Source organism: Gossypium hirsutum, chromosome A13 (genome assembly GCF_007990345.1).
Source record: "Gossypium hirsutum isolate 1008001.06 chromosome A13, Gossypium_hirsutum_v2.1, whole genome shotgun sequence".
Taxonomy (NCBI): Eukaryota; Viridiplantae; Streptophyta; class Magnoliopsida; order Malvales; family Malvaceae; genus Gossypium; species Gossypium hirsutum.
This window is the reverse complement of record NC_053436.1, coordinates 95515368-95533361: the sequence shown is the minus strand read 5'-3', so window position 1 is coordinate 95533361 and position 17994 is coordinate 95515368. Positions and strand designations below refer to the sequence as shown.

Here is a 17994-nt window from a genome sequence, read left to right as displayed (position 1 = left end):
CAAAACTCTAACATGTTCATCAATGGCAAAACTCAAATATTTTAACAGTTTCTCAAATTAGTCCCCGAGCTAGCTAGATTAAGCTATAACGATCCTAGAAACATAGAACTAATCAAAAATGGGACAAAAATGCATACCTAATTTGAAAGAATAAGATTGGTTGAATGAAGCTTCAATAATGGCTTATTGTTCCTTAACATTCGGTTGAAAATAAAATAATAATGGAAGATGATAAAATTTTGTTTTATTTTAATTAACCTTTATTTACTCATTTCCAAAATTAATCTTTAAAACATTTAATAATTACACAAAATACCAAGCCATTATCATCCACTAACTCATTAATGGGCTAGTTACCATATAATGACCTCTACTTTAAATTTATATAGCTATTTAATATCTTTAGCTAATAGAACTCAACTTTTGCACTTTACGCAATTTAGCCTTTTTTTATCAAATTGAACATATAAACGGTAAAATTTCTTAACAAAATTTTTATACGGTAACACTATCATGTTGTAGATCATAAAATAATAAAAAAATAATTTTTTTGAATTTGGATTTATGGTCTCAAAACCACTGTTCTGATTCTATTGAAAAATGGGCTATTATAGGTTATTTTCCCAATCGAAGAGTTTTGTCGTACTTGAACATCCGGGTTTTAGGGTAGCCACGTACATTCAGATATCTGAGCTACAGGCCGATTTAATATCGGACTTAGTTGAAAGATGGCGCAATCCAACTAGGGCTGTCTATAAACGGCAAAGCAATGATCGGGATTGGAAAAGTGCTCGATCTATGGGGCACTTATGAAAGGTCACTTAAAAAATGTCCATCAATGATGAGGAAGGACAATTAACCAGTATTAAATTTACCTAGTTAAGAAAAAACTTTCAGTATCTACTGAGTAGTCCAACGCAGATGGACATTATCTACGATGCAAGAGCATTCATTCTACAACTTATAAGTGGAATACTGTTGTCGAACGTCAATCAAAATAAAGTCCACAACAAGTATTCCCTTATTAGAGGATCTCGAGATTGCTAAAAGATTTAGTTGGGGTTTTGCAGTATTGGCATGTTTATACCGCGAGCTTTGTCAAATGACAAAACTGTCTACGAAAATAATGGGCAGTTGTTGCCTTTTACTACAATCATAGGCGTTCTACTGAATGCCGTTTCTAGCATCAGTGAGCCACCAACTGTATGTGTGGCCACTCGTGAACAGGTAAATAGATAGTTCAATTTTACAATTTTTTTAATTGTATAGTATTGTATACTCATTTTTAATGCAAAAAATAATCTAATACTTTATTCTTTTTTTTAGATAGCCAACTATACCGGGAATCAGGCAATCGTTCACCGTACCCGTGTACAGTATGATGATCAAGACTCATTCCGAGGATGGCGTAAAATATGCTTCCGAATCTTTCTTTTTTAAATACAATAATTGTAAAAAAATTTAACTAATAACATGTCTATATTATGCAGTTTCTATGGATGCTATATGTCGAGGAAGGGATCACAGCGGTCATACCATCATTGGTTACCGAGCTGCAACAGCTGTTCGTGTCAAATGTTCTATTGATTCATTTCCATATGGTGGAGTGGCACGATAGAGGTTGGGTATTGAGGCAGTTTAGTTGTGCACAACCTATCCTGAACCCTCATGTCGACATCAAAGAAGTCCACGAAATGGACAAAAGGGTTCAGGTCGGGACGCAATAAATTGGGTGAAAAAACATAAACCGTATATCTTTCTGTGGAATGATCGACATCGAGGCGCCCTCCCTTGTATGTCTTAGAGGGAGGGTTCTTTCCTACGCGCGAGTACGCAAAATGGTATATGGCACACGAGAAACCCTTTATATTCCTAGGTCGTTATATGTTGATTTCGGAAGATGCGCAGCCGAAATCTTCCCAATGACAATAGAGGAACACACGACCGTGCCATAATCGAGTTTCGCCATTCGGGAACACCAAAATCGATTCTACCTCAAACCTCGATCTCGAGCCCCAATATAATGCATCTGACTCGTCATCATACCACCCGGAGTCCGAGCTCCCAATTTCCTCCATCTTTCGAAGATATTTTTGGTGACGACCCCGAGCCTTAATATTTGACAGGGTCTGGATCGTCCTCATACTATCTGGAGCTCAATCAGGAAGCCTATACACCTACTAAGGATATTTTCCATCGGCACCTCCTGTTATGCAATACCTTTTAACTCCCGATTATAGTGTATATGATTATATTACTTTTCTAAGTACACCGAACGGGCCGCCGGAGGCCGAACCGAGCAACTATCAAACGCCTGAGCAAGGTGCATGGCATCGCCAACGAAGGCAGCTAGACCATTACACGCTAGGGCCGGAGACGTCACCGAGATCACGACAATTTTGATTTTTATCTGTAAAAATTTACTTTATTTTCTAATTATTCTATTTTTTAATATTAATTTAATTTTTCTAAAATAATTATTTGTTTGAATAAATGACTTCAAAATATTTAATAAAAAATATAATTTGAATAAGTAATAGTACACAACAAATTAAATTTACAGATACAGTAAAATACAAACATTTTAGAATATTAATACACAAAAATATAAAATTCAAACAAAAATAATACGGACTAAATTAAATTTAAACACTCAACAAACTACAAAGAGATGAGTAAAATTAATACACGAAAATTTTAAATCCAAACTACATATAATACAGACTAAATTAAATTTAAACACCCAACAAACTACAAACAAATGGGTAAAATTAATGCACGCAAATTTTAAATTCAAACAAAAATAATACGGAGTAAATTAAATTTAAACACCTAACAAACTACAAATAGATGGGTGAAATTAATGCACGAAAATTTTAAATTCAAACAAAAATAATACGGACTAAATTAAATTTAAACACTCAATAAACTACAAACAGATGGGTAAAATTAATACAGGAAAATTTTAAATTCAAACTACATATAATATGGACTAAATTAAAATTAAACACCCAACAAACTACAAATAGATGGGTAAAATTAATGCATGAAAATTTTAAATTCAAACTATATATAATACAGACTAAATTGAATTTAAACACCCAACAAACTACAAACAATGGGTAAAATTAATACACGAAAATTTTAAATTCAAACTACATATAATACGGACTAAATTAAATTTACAGATACAAAAAAATACAAACATTCTAAAGAAATAATACAATTATTTTGAATAGTAGCTTCTTCACAATTAATCGTCTTCTGCTTAAATCGGGTCTACGTTAGTACCCCACTTATAAGTTGTGGAATAAATGCTCTTACACCATAGATAATGTTCATCTGCGTTGGACATCTCGGTTAGCCATCTATGACGCAAAAAGTTATCCTACCCTTAATGGCATAACCTTTACGGTTGACATGACAATATATAATTCAACTCCGTTAAAACATGACAGTATATAATTCAACCCCAAAATTCGGTTGCACACTACAAAAAACTCTCATCTACAATCCACTATAAAAAAAAACTCATTTGATGATACACTACAAAACACTATCATTTTGATGACTCTCTCAAAACAAAATTTTCTCATCCATTTACACTATCAGAACTCAAACCACCCCCTATATATAGAGTGAGGGGGTTCCGGCCATCTGATTCCCAAAATTAAGAAAACTAATTTTTTAATACTTGGTGCCGGCCATCAGTGTTTCAAAATAAAAAATAAATTTTTTAATTTGATGAAGTTGGTGCCGGCTTGATGTCCCAAAACCAAAAAAATTAAAATTTTGGGACCCGAAAAAGGTGGTGTCTGCCATCAATGTTCCAAAGTAAAAATATATATATACCTTGGGACCCGAAAAATTACTTGGTGCCGGCCATCTACTAGCTAGCACCAATTCTTTTTTTCAAATGACTCTAGTGCCGGCCATTACATGGTCAGAACCAATTTTTTTTTTCAAATATTAGTATTTTTGTATACCAGTATGATACGATTTTAAAAAAAAATTCCTGGTGCCGGCCATTCATGTCTCAAACTCAAAAAATTTATTTTTTTAAAGTCTGACACAATGAATAGGTAATGATGAGGCTAAAACATAAGGTGATGCCGGTTATTGGGTTTCCAAAAGCTAAACTTGCTGTACATTTCAAATCATTTTGATAAATATTTTTGAAGCAGAGTCGTTTTTATAAATATTAAATTTTTTAAAATTAGATGAGTAAAATGGCGGATAACACTCTTTTTGCTCGTGAGTTGTTGAGGGGCTATAATAGAAAGTATATTTCGCCTAGCTGTACTTTGAAGGTGGATTTACAGAAAGCCTGGGACCCTTTGAATTCGGGCTTTATTCTTTCGGTCTTGAAGGTTATGGGTTTCCTGAGCTGTTTGTCAAGTGGATTGCTACTTGTATCACTACTCCTTGATTTTCCATTTCTCATAATTGGGGGCTTATTGGTTTTTTTTAGAGGGGAAAGAGAAATTAGACAAGGAGATCCTCTATCTCTTTGTGGTTGCAATGAATGCCCTGTCCAGGATTTTAGAAGAGGTAGCTCAATGTGGTGTTTTCAAGTATCATCCTAAATGTCTCCGTGTTAAGCTTTCTCATCTGTCCTTTGCAGATGATCTTCTTATATTTGCAAAGGGTTCTGTTGTTCTGTGGTCGGTATTTTCTGTTTATTAGTGGAGTTTTATAGGAATTTTGGGCTGCAGGTTAATGCTTGAAAAAGTGAGCTACTTGTTGCTAGTATTTCTGAAGAGGAGATTGAGCTTATAAGAAGCATTACTGGGTTCAAGATTGGGCAGCTTCTTGTGAGATATTTCGGAGTGCCTCTTGTACCTATGAAACTGACTTTTTTAGACTGTAGTGCTTTGATAGGCAAGATATTGAGTTAAGATTACGGGCTGGTCTGCTAGACATTTGAGTTATGCTGGTAGGCTTCAGCTTATTAAAGCTGTTATCTTGAATGTGCAGTCTTACTAGTGTAGGCAGTTTCTTCTTCCAAAAGCTGTTCTTAGGAAGATCGCTCAAATTTGTGTTCGATTCTTTTGGAAAGTTCAGGATTGTGCTGCACATGGTGCTAGAGTTAGCCGGTTTTTGATATGTTCTCCTAAATCAGAAGGTGGGCTGGGGTTAAGGGATCTTGAAGTATGGAATAATGTTTGCATTTTGCAGCATATTCGAAGTATCCTTGCAGAGGAAGGTTCTCTTTCGGTTGCTTGGAATAAAGAGTATGTTTATGAAGGGGAGGAGGTTTTGGGATGTTGCTTCTAATTTTACAAGTAGCTGGAACTAGCGAAGAATGCTTAATTGAATGAGCTTGCTGCTGGTAGTGTGCAACGAATTCCTATTAGCAGTAAGATTGCTTCTTCAAGGCTGTGGGAGGATATTAGAGATAAGGGGAGGAAAGTGTGCTGGCATCGATTATTTTGGTTCTCTTTGCACATTCCTAAGCATTCTATTGTTGCTTGGATGGCAGATTTGAATTGGTTGCCTACCAGCTTATTGTTGTTGTGCTTAGATTGCATATATTCATTCAATTTAGTGTGAGAGGAATGAGAGGTATTTAGGGAAGCCTCTTTCTAATTAAAATTAAAAACACTGTTCAGATTAGGTTGATGGGAAAGCAAATTAATAGGGTAGATGTTGTTAATGTTCATATTTGTTCAATACTATATGTTTGTTATGGGTAATGAAATTAATGACCAGGGTATGAAAATGGGATAGAAATACAATTACCATTTGATACAAATAATTCAATTAAGTTAAAGCTGTTAACATCACCATTTTCTCTCTCTTTTTCTCAGCTACAACAAAGCATCTAAAAATATGCTAAAACCATGAAAAACAACTCACCAAAAATCAAGCAAAGCGAAGAGCAAGAAATTGAACAAAGCTCCAAGCAGCACCACACAAGAATTTCCCATCTTGGGTGCCATAGATCTAAGCCTGATCCCTTTACGATCGACCTTAACACCACTAGCGTTGACCACCACATCTGCTCCAATCCTAATCTTATGCCTCTTCGAATAACCATACAAGGTCTTAAACTTCACCGCCGTCGCCATATCAACCCGGAAAACTCCTGTTCCGTTCTCCGACACCGCTCGTAAAGCCACCGTGGTGTTAGCGGTGCCTTGACCAGGCTTTGTAGCCTTCTTTCTGTAACCCTGGTAAAACCCTGGCATCAAAATGTTACCTATGACATTACTTTTGTTTGGAAAATCATAAACCGTGACGTTCAAAGGATCATACTTGATCCCTTTGAGCTGGTTAGGGTTGACTAACCTTAGCGTGAGGCTTAAGGTAGGACCAGCTGTGAGGTTCGAGGCGCTGCGAAGGGAAGGCAAGGACAGAGTTTGAATGGAACATTTGGGGTTTGAAGTATGTATCCATAGCCACATGAAAAGTGCCGACATCCCCAAACTAAAGATGCCGCCACAACATCCACAACCTCCTTGGTTACGGGAAGCCGACATGTTTTTCCGGCGGCTGGAAATCGGTGAAGTTTTGCAAAAGATACGAGATTCAGAAGAAAGACAAAGATGGAAAATGAAGGGGCAAGGACATGTTGGCTTTGAAAAGCACAGCATATAAAGAATTATTAGCTAACTTTTAATTTTAAAAAAAATAATGAATAAAGCTGTTCTTTTTTTCTTTTCTTTTTTTTTTTTTGTGTGAATAAGATATGGTAGTGTCATTAAATAAAGACTTCACTTGATATAAAATAATAGGTCAAAATTAATTTCATATGGGCGTACCTACCAACTTACCCAAACCCTATAGCTGACTAATCCCACTACATCTGAATCAAATATGGATATTTGTCAAATTTTTTTATTGTAATAACGTCAAATTTTCCAATTTTTAATAAACTTTTTTAAAAAAATTAAAATTGAATTTTAAATTTTAAAAAAAATTAATATGTAATTTTATCATTTTAAAACTAACAATTTTTCATTTTGCGTAGTCAAAGCCCTTGCCTTGCCATAATTTGAGGTTTACTGTATATCACTTTAATTGACACTGTTGTTGTAAATGTAGGTCCTCTGTAGTTTTATAAAATTGTGGGATCGTTTTTGTAAATGTATGTTTTGCATTGTAAGTAAAATACTGCATGAAATTCAAATTTTAAGGGATGTTATGCTATTTAAAAACAACAAATCAATTAGATTCCGTCTTAGTTTGATTTACATAAATATTATTATTATTGTAAAATGACGTGTGTTTGAATGCGCTGATTCTCTTTCTATTTATAAATTTAAAAGAGATTATAGATAATTCTAAATATTATGTATAAAGAAAACAAATATAATAAAAAAATTAAAAACAAATTATTAAAAAATCGTACATATACACTAAAATAAACATAAGGCTCCGTTTGTTTGCCAGTAAAATATTTTCCAGAAAATAATTTTTGAAAAATGATTTATTTTTCTAGAAATGATTTACTTTTCTGGTGTTTGGATGAATCTGTGTAAAATATTTTCTGTTGTTTGACAGATTTTCTGAAAATATTTCATAAAAGTTGTTTTAAATTAAACAAATATATATTTAAGAATTTATTATTAAATCTTCTTAACCTTTAGCTATTCAAGGTCTTTTTTCACATGGAATATTATTTTTTTCACATGTTTTAATTATTGATTAATTATAAATTAATCACAATTGGTAACTTTTAGCTATTCATACAACTTGTTTAAGGCAAAGGGAAAATTTTTCACTAATTTTGAAGTAGAGGTGTGCATGGGCTGGGTACGGGCCGGGCCCACAAAAAATTTCAAGCCCGTTTTCTAGGCCCGGGCCCGGCCCGACCCAAAATATGGGCCTAAAAATTTGCCCAAGCCCGGCCAGAAATAAAATTGTGAAGCCCGAGCCTGGCTCGGCCCGGCCCCTATTAAATTTTTTTAACTTATTTTATTAAATAAAAAATTTTAAAATATATTAAATAATCAAATACATTTAAAACAAATATTAAAACAAGAAACAAATAAAAAATATATTAAAACAATTCTTAAAACAATACACAATTTGAAAAATATAATAAAAATTGATTATATTAAAATTAAAAGTAAAATATAAATATAATTAAAAATAAAAAATATATATTTATTAGATAATTCGGACCGGGCCGGGCGTGGGCCAAAAAAATTTTACCCGAGCCCGGCCCATTTTCTAAACAGGCCTTATTTTTGTGCCCAAACCCATATTTCGGGCCTATATTTTTATCCAAACCCTTCCATTTTTGGGCGGGTCTTCGGGCCGGGCCGGGTAGCCCGGCCCATGCACACCTCTATTTTGAAGAAGTCTTATTTTTTACAAAAGTTTTTACTTATCTTTATAATTGCATGTTTAAATTTATACTAATTATTCTTTATTTTATATCTAAAATTTGTAAAACATGTGTTAAATAACATAAAATTATTACAATAGTAACTCAAAATAGCATAAAATTATTACCTTTTATTGAAACAATAACAGCTACCGTAACAGAACAAATTAGTCCACTGACAAAGCTTATACAGTCTTAAAAACACATTCACACTGATTACACAATACAACCATCCTCATCATCATTTCATCAACCTCTCCATAACCAATTTGAGAACAGCAGGTACATCAACTGTGAATGCCACCTTCACCGATGGTTGATTAGACCACTCCGTAATTTCAGTAAACCTGCTCAAATGCATCCCACTCAATAACGAACAATCATACATCATTATAGAATTTGAAGGGTACAACTGCATGTCTACACATTATATCTACTTTATCTCAAACCCAAGACAAGCACAACATCACTGCATAGAAAAAGCTTTCATATACAATTTGATTTCCTTTACATGGTATCACTTCATCTAGCAGCTTATTCCATTTTCAAACATTATAAGTCATGAATTAATAAGAGAATCATGAAACTGACATCTCATGATACTGTAAAGCTTATTACTCTTTCTCTGCAGTCAAGTGTGGCTCAAATAGGTCCTTTGTTAAGTTACTCAAAGGAGTCGATTTTCTTTATTTACAAATTATGGTTAACAGTTTTTTTCGACTACTAGCTGCTGCAATTAAATATTCTAATAAAGCTCATTTAGTCTCCTTCAGTTCCAATACACATAAAAAAAATATTTAACCTCTTCTGCTTGTTGTATAATAGTGTTAGTCCCCTTGTGATGCCATTTGTTTGAACTCTGACAGCACCCTCCACGTAGGTAATAAGCGAAGGATTAATGGCTGCAAGCATGGCTGTTGGATCATGAAGGTACACACCTGCAGAATGGTAGTGAATAAATTAGAAAGTTCACTATTCAGCAAAAATCCCTTAACCATTTCCAGCAAACGAACCTTTTGTGCTGTATCCATCATGATGATAATTGAAGTACACCTCTAATATCTTCAACAAGTACTGAGCAAATGTTCCATTTGAACTAGCCAATGTTTCTCGGTCAGAATCTAAAATATGACAGGTTTGATTTTAAAAAAAAAGTAGAAACAAAAGAAAGAATAAAAAAAATGAGGAAAGAAGTTCCAGAAATTAAAATTATAAGGTGTTCATATAGACCTATAGATAATAGAATAAACCTCGCTAACAACATATTAACAAAGATAGAGAAATAGACAAAATGAGTACCTGTCAAAACAACTTGATGAGTTACATATATCCCCACAGCCAAAACATCCGCTCCACATGTGAACACAATATCTACAACATCTGGATCACCAAAGATCTTTCATTTGATTCAACGTTTGGAACAAGATGTAAGACAGAGTGTATGCAGCCATGACACTAGCATGCAAAAACATTGAAGCGTCAAAAATTCAAATAAAAGGTTTATTTTCTGAGTTTTTCCTTTTATGAACACCATCTTCAACTATTGAAATCATATGAACACCTAACATCTTAAGAAGTAAAAGTTATATTAGGTAGAAAGATTTTTTTTTTTTTTTGAAAGAAGGTAGAAAGAACTTGAAAAGATCAAGATAAGAGAATAGTGGTAGTGATTTTTTATGGTTTAAAAATTAACAAGCATGAAGGTAATTATATTATAAAGTGCATGTATGTAAAGCTAGTTATCATTCAAATTATATCAAGGAAAGATAAATGAATACAAGCTCAAAACCTCCAAAATAGTTCTCATACTGAGCTTAAGATGATGTTAAAACTAAAATCTATCTGACTAATGTATATATGTAGAGAATATCACAAGCCCTTCATTTAAATGTTCAAAAACATGCTGCTGTTTCATTTAAATCTTGGGATAACTGTGACACGAAAGACTACAGAAAGGAAGGTACTACAGAGGTGACTACTTCTCATAGCAATGGTGGTAAATAATGGGAAGGCTGCGGATATTGTTTGGCTATCTGTTGAGCTGTATCATAGGTGGCAAAATGTGGACCTTCTTAAACTGTCCCTCCAAGGAAAAAGCACAAAGGAAATACTAGAAGTACTTTTTGATTTAGGAAAGAACATATTCATGGAATTTAAGTAGAACAATGCGAATATGTGTCTAATGGATAGCCCTTCAAAGTGGCCTATCAAGGTATTGGCTGCTAATTCCATGTACAGGATAAGCCAATCCCTTTTGCTAGACTACAAAGACAAAAATTACGAGACGAGTGAAAGACTATTCGAAGTGATAAGGGTCATGGTTTCTGATATATTGGCCGCTTGTCTCACCAACTTACAATGTTTCATTTCAATCAAGTTACCTGGATAAAGAAAAAGGAAGATGAAGAACGGCTAGGAAAGATTGGTGAGAGTTGGAAAACGTCTTACAAAAATAAAATTGGTAATATATTTTCCAAAATTAAGGGCTCCTTTTCCAGTGTTTTGTAATTGATTTTACCTTAGGAAAATATTTTCAGCCAAACAAACACTGAAAAAGGCTGAAAAGCTTTTCCGAAAAATGTTTTACTTCCAAACAAACAGACCCTAAGCTTCAAAAAAAGAAATTTTAATTTTAATAGTAAGTTATTTAACTCATATTTGTCCCATCAACCTAATCTATCTATAAAAAGAAGAAACATAGAGTACTATACAAGTGTGGAGTTTTAATCATGACAAGCTAGCAGCTTTCTTTTTTTCCTTTCGTTTTGGGCTGGAGCTGGGAGGGAAAAAAGAGAGAAAAAAGTATTTATCTATTAATCCATTATACTTTTCAATCTTTTAAATTTAGTCTATTGACTTAATTTTAAAATTTTAATCTTTTTACTTACTTTTAATTTCAAGAACGTAGTCCATCTATTTTTTTAAATTTAATAAATAAAATTTAATTGATAACCTTGTTATTTGATATATGTTAAATTATATTTAACCTATACATAATTTGTTTGTATTTTCTTAAAAAAATATTAAACTAGTTATTTTGTAAGTTAATCTAAAGTTTCATTTAATATCTAAAAATAACCTATTTAAGAATTTTTTTTATTTTACATTTTTTCTTTAAATCATGTATTTAAAATGGTTGTCCCTGCTAGTATGCAAAATTGGTTTTTTTTTAGTAATCTCTTCGAGTGGATGGAAATCAATTTGGGCTCTTCAACTTGGTTGCCTAATGTAGGGATTCGTTGGTCCAGTTGATTCGATTTAATAGCTAGGCACATATGGAAAAATAAGAATCTCTTTATCTTTCAAAAAATATCATGGAACTCTGTTGAACCATCAAGTCTTCGTTAAGTTAGGCCAAATAATACTTTGGAGCGCTTAAGCAAGACTCTTTTGGACTGTGCAAATTTTATCGCAATCCTGATCCAACAGGTACTTGGATTCATTTATTTACTAATGGTGTTGTTATGTTGAATGCAGGGTGGGCTGCTGCCTGAGGGGTGGCACATAAGCAAGATGGACAATGGATTGCTGGATATAATCAATATTTGTGATTTTGTTCAGTTTTTGATGTTGAATTGTGGGTAATTTTAGATGGTCTGACCTTTGTTCAAAGAGAGGGATGTAGGAAGGTTTTCATTCATACAGACAATTTGGAGGTGGTCAAAGCTCTTAAAGACATCCACATGATTGTATTAACTTCAGCCTTGGTTAGAAGGATTCATATGATATTACAGGCTATGGAGCAATGGGAGATCAAGCATATTCCCAGAGGGAGAAATCAAGTTGCGAACAGATTATCCAAAATAGTTTCGAAGAGAAATTTAGCTTTGCAAGTATTTGCAAAAAAAATCCAGAAGAGATAGCAGCAGTTGTTGAGGTAGCTAGAGTTTTAAAATTTCCAATTATGACTGTTTAATATAGTTTGATTGTCTTTTTCAAAAAAAAAATTGTCCCATCAAAAAAAATTTTAATAAATTTAATTAAAAATAAATTATTATCATAAATTTAATTTTCATAATTAAATATTTAGAATATATTAATATCAAATAAATTATGGAAAAGATTATAAATCCCCATCTGTAAGCGAGACGTGAACAATAAAAACCTATTGTAAAAGTGTATTTTTTTAAAAAAATTATATTAAGATGTGTTAAGTGTCTTGTTGTGTGTCCTCTTGGTGAGGATAATCGGGTATTTATATGACATGATTAATGTTCATAGAATTGACGTCCTAGGTAGGCTCCATGCATGTCAACACGTATGCTATCCTAGACTTAACATGTGTTCTCTAGTCCAGTGTTCGGCTTCGCACCTTCTGCTTACGAGCACCTAGGGACATGCAAACTTGGCTCACGAACTCTATCTACAAGCCCTTAAGGTATCCACCTAATGGGGTCCAAACTCGGGTCGCGGGTCGGTAGCCCGAATTATATTCGAGTTTCGAGCTAGCAATCAAAAATACCATAACAATATAGTCCCCCTAGTGGTTCTAAGAAGGGTTATAAAGTGGCACTTTTTTAGAACCAATGTTTTAAATTTGAATGGCTTACCAAACACGCGTTGGTCACTGGTGCCTAATGTTTACCTCGCTACATTTATGAGGGTATTATACCCATTTAGATCTAATCATTCCTTCGTCCTTGGTTATTCGAATTGCTAAAGTAGAAAGGCAAAATTTATTTAAAAAGAAGGGTTACGAAGCCCTAAAATTTATTATTTTAAACATTTTCAACTTCTGCAATAAACAAGGAGCATTTTCCTTAAGGTAAACTTTTGTGAATTTTCTACTTTAAGTATTCTTTCCCTTTCTATTACGATCATACCTAAAACTAGAGGAAGTAGTAGTTGTTGGGTAATTTCGAGCTATCCACTTCAACAACGTGTGATGGAGGTTCCTGTCGAGGCTAATTTTTATGCCTATACTACAAAGACGGAAGAAATGTTTCAAGCCCTAGAAATACGAAGGATAAAAATCCCCAATTTTGCATATGATTTTTTAGTTCCTGTGGGCTTGCATCGTTTGAGCGACACCAGTGACAACAATTTTCTGCTTTCCCTCTACGTAATGGAGGTTGGGTTTCATTTGCTTCTTGTAATTTCTTCCAAAATCGGGAAGTAAATCGCGGATCTCTATCCAAAATAATGAAGACTGGTACTCCGTGCAATCTGACAATCTCAGAAATATACAACTAAGCTAATCTGTCAAGAGAGAAATCCGTACGCACCAGAATAAAATGTGCAGAATTCGTCAAACGGTCAACAACAACCTAGATAACATATTTCATTTTTGGAGACAAAGGTAATCTAGATACGAAATCCGTCATACCTCTGTCCCATTTCCACTCCAGTATCATTACTGGCTGTAACAGTCTGAAGGCACTTGGTGTTCGACTTTAACCTGTTTACAAATCAAGCATCTCAACACAAAATTAGAAATGTCACGTTTCATACCAGACCACCAGTACATCTATTTCAAATAACTGTACATATTAGTACTCTCCGGATGAACAGACATGCTACCACTGTGTGCTTCATGCAAAATTTTTTGCATAATTTCTGGATTCCTCAGAACACAAACTCTATCTCGGAATAACAAATGATCATCGAATCCAATCCAAAATTCTGAATCATTAGTCTACTCATACTGTACTCGTTTAGCTTTCAATTTATTTTCACATTTCTGAGCCTCACAAATTTGTTGTAAAAACATCGGTCTAGCTTTTAATTCAACTAATATCGAACCATCATCAGACAAGCTCAATCGCGTATTCATCGCCCTCAAAGCAAACAAAGATTTTCTACTCAAAGCATTCGTGACTACATTTCTTTCCCTGCGTGCTAATCAATCAGTAACTCATAGTCTTTTAACAATTCGAGTCATCTTCGTTGTTGCAAAGTCAAATCTTTCTGAGACATCAAATACTTCAGGCTCTTGTACTCGGTAAATATGTGGCACTTCTCACCGAATAAGTGATGTCGCCAAATTTTCAATGCAAACACAATTGCGACCAACTCCAAATCGTGTGTCGGATAATTTTTCTCATACGTTTTTAACTGTCTGGAAACATACGCTATCACTTTGCCTTCCTGCATTAAAACACACCACAAACCATTCAATGATGCATCACTAAAAATCACAAACTCTTTACCCGACTCCAACTAAACTAAAACTGGTGCTTCGGTTAACAGTGCTTTTAACTGTTTAAAACTCTGTTGGCAATTTTCGAACCACTCAAACTTTACATCTTTTTGCAATAATTGAGACATTGGTATAGCTATCATTGAGAATCCTTTTACAAATCTCCGATAATAACCTGCTAATCCCAAAAAGCTTCTGACCTCGGATATGTTTCTCGATGGTTTCCAATAAAAAACTGTTGAAATCCTACTCGGGTCCACTTTAGTGCCTTCTGCTGAAACAATGTGCCCCAAAAATCCAACTTCTCGGAGCCAAAACTCACATTTTTTGAATTTAGCAAATAGTTGTTTATCTCTCAAGGTTTGTAACACAATCCTCAAATGTTCGACATGTTCAGACTCATCTCGAGAATATATCAAAATATCATCAATGAATACAACAATGAATCTATCTAAATACGGTTTAAAAATTCTATTCATCACATCCATAAAAACGATAGGAGCATTAGTTAACCCAAATGGCATAACAAGAAATTCATAGTGCCCGTACCTGGTCTTGAATTCAGTTTTCAGCACATCCGAATCTTTAACCTACAACTGCTAATAACCAGACCGCAAATCAATCTTTGAAAATACTGTTGCTCCTTTCAACTGATAAAAAAAATCATCAATTCTTGGCAAAGGATACTTATTTTTAATCCTAACCTTGTTAAGTTGTCGATAATCGATGCACAATCTCATTGATCCATCTTTCTTTTTCACAAACAAAACTGGTGCACCCCGAGCCGAGAAACTCGATCGTGCAAAATCTCTATCCGTTAACTCTTGCAACTGAGCTTTTAACTCTTTCAACTTTGTCAGAGCCATTCTATACGGAGCTATTGATATCGGTGATGTTCCCGGTACTAACTCAATAGCAAACTCAACCTCTTTGATCGGTGATAACTCGGGTAACTCGTCAGGAAACACATCTGGATATTCACAAACCACTAGCACTGATTCAATCTTCAGTTTAGACACTTTTGTATCAAGCACATACGCAAGCATTGCAACCCTTTCTCACATATCTTTGAGCTAGAATAGTCGATATCACAATAGGCAAACCACTTGAATCATCGGATTGAATTCGAAGAGTCTCACCATTCTGACATTTTAATACAATAATCTTTCATCTACAGTTCACAACAGTATCATACATAGTCAGCCAATCCATACCCAATATTACATTAAACTCATCAAATGGTAAAAGCATCAAATCAGCCGGAAAACAATAACTCGAGTTATCAAAGGACAATTCTTACAGACTTTATCAATTAGAATACACTGACCTAAGGGGTTCGATACATTAACTACAAATTCAGTGGACTCGACAGGTAAACTCTTAATAAATACTAAATTTGTACATATATATGGGTTGATCCGGGTTTTATCAAAGCAGTTACATCAGTTTTATAAAAAGAAAATATACCGGTGATAACATCTAGTGCTAATGCATCTTCGCGAGCGCGAATGGCATAAGCTCTAGCTGGTGACCGTGCCTTAGATCTCATAGCAGAATCTCTCGTAGCATCTTGACTACCACTCATATTTTCGGTGTTTGGGTGGTCTCCCTCTAGTAGCTGTATTGCTCGGCCTCATTGTTTGAACTTTTTCTTTCTCAGACCTCTCAGGGCAATCTCTAAAGTAGTGGTTGAAGGAACCACACATGAAACATGTTCCGCTCTTTACCCGATATTCGCCATATTGTAGCCTGTTGAAGTGTTTGCACTCATGTCTAACATTTCTAACACTACCCATGCTAGCTACAGATGTAGCCTGAGGTTTAGGAGTGAAGTGTCTGGCATCTCTATCTCAACTAGAATGCCCCAAAGAAATAGTAGGACGGTAGTGATGCTCTTTAGATTTCTTCGATGTTGATTGATGAGACTTTCCCGTAAATCTCTTCCTCGAATCTCTAGCTTCAAACTTGGCTTTTCTTTTTTCTTTACTAAGCTCCTCGGCTTTGTGTGCTCTGTCGACTAACACCACAAACTCTTTTAATTCCAGTATCCCAACTAAAAGCTTGATGTCTTCATTCAACTCGTCTTCAAACCATTTACACATAATTTCTTCAGTAGAGACACACACTCGGGCATACTTACTCAGTTTCACGAATTCTCTTTCATATTCGGTTACAATCATACGACTCTGTTTCAACTTTAGAAATTCCTTGTGCTTTTGATCAAGAAACTGCTAACTTATGTACTTTTTTCTGAACTCGGCCTGAAAGAATTCCCATGTGACCCATTCTTTCAGTACTACAGATACTAATGTGTTCCACCACTAATATGCGGTATCTTTCAAAAGAGACACAGCACATTTAACGCATTCTGGTGGTGTACGTGACAACTCATAAAATACTCGTATTGTATTCTCTAGCTAGAATTCGGCTCTTTCAGAGTCGTCATCAATTGTAGCCCTAAACTCTTCAGCCCCGTATTGTTAAATTTTATCAACAGGCGGTTTGCTCAGACGTATTGGTTCTAAGACTTGAAGAGTTTAGGGTTTATGTTTTTAAAGTTTAGAGTTTATAGTTTTAGGGTTTAGGGTTTAAGGTAGAGAAAAGGTGGGGGTGGAGGTTCTGAGCAGCCAGATTCGTTCAAACATACTCAGTGAATAATTCGTTCATCATTTGGAAAAAGGCTTCATTAGCCTCTCCTCCATGACTTTCAGACACGGATCTAGAGCCAGACGATGCTACCCTCTGAATTGAGTCAGGTGCGTTACTTTTAACATCATCGGAATCTACTCGATTGGGATATATTACTATATGAAAAACATGATTTTAAACTGTCAGGAGATGTCACACTATCACGGGTTAATAAATTGCATGTATAGCTAGACTCACATATGCTACGTTAGTTCAAGAATCGATTAAACTGTAGTTCTGATACCAATAGATGTAACACTTTTAACCTGTATCTAACGCCGAAACAAGGTTACGGGGTATTACCGAACATATAACTCAGACAATCATACATTTTATATACTATTATCATTCTTATAAAAAATTTCAAATACATTCATACAGTTCCTAATACGAGCTCTCGAGACCCCAAATAGACATTAGAAGTGGTTCAGAACTAAACCAAGTACTCAAGAAATTTTTTTGGAAAAACATAAAAAATTTTCAAAATACAGGAGACACGCGCCCGTGTGGCAAGGCCATGTGTCTCACACAGCCAAATGACACGCCCGTATCTCAGGTCATATGGGCATTTGAAATAAGGACACACGGTCGTTTCCCAGCCCGTGTCCTACCCCGTGTAACTCATTGACTTGGGTCACACGACCAGACCATACGACCGTATGCTAGGCCATGTGCTAAGCCATGTGAAAACTGGTAGGTATACTGACTTGTGCCACACGGCTAAGCCACACACCCATATGCTAGGCTGTGCGAAGCTAATGACTTGATTTCTATAAAAGTATCAAGGGACACATGGCCGTGTCACCTGGCCCTGTGTCACGTACGGATGAGA

The 17994-nt window shown here is 34.8% G+C and overlaps 2 protein-coding genes across 3 annotated transcripts; one reads left to right on the top strand and one right to left on the bottom strand.

Moving 5' to 3' along the window:
* The first annotated feature begins 4229 nt into the window (after positions 1–4229).
* On the top strand, positions 4230–5277 carry LOC107894372 (uncharacterized). Its single transcript, XM_016819652.1, has 4 exons — positions 4230–4377; positions 4472–4664; positions 4751–4838; positions 4987–5277. Exons 1-4 carry the CDS (start codon positions 4230–4232, stop codon positions 5275–5277), a joined length of 720 nt encoding a protein of 239 aa, XP_016675141.1.
* Positions 5278–5722: 445 nt separating this feature from the next.
* Positions 5723–6772, bottom strand: LOC107895194 (protein NDR1). 2 transcript variants are annotated; one of them, XR_001683442.2, is made up of 2 exons: positions 6292–6772; positions 5723–6184 (listed from the first exon to the last, which is right to left on the bottom strand). XR_001683442.2 is itself a non-coding variant. In XM_016820454.2 (2 exons), exons 1-2 carry the CDS (start codon positions 6397–6399, stop codon positions 5856–5858), a joined length of 426 nt encoding a protein of 141 aa, XP_016675943.1. In that variant the 5' UTR covers positions 6400–6666; the 3' UTR covers positions 5723–5855. The 2 variants fall into 2 exon arrangements, 1 of the variants encoding a protein (XP_016675943.1); XM_016820454.2 differs by having other exon boundaries at positions 5723–6173; positions 6292–6666.
* Positions 6773–17994: the final 11222 nt, after the last annotated feature.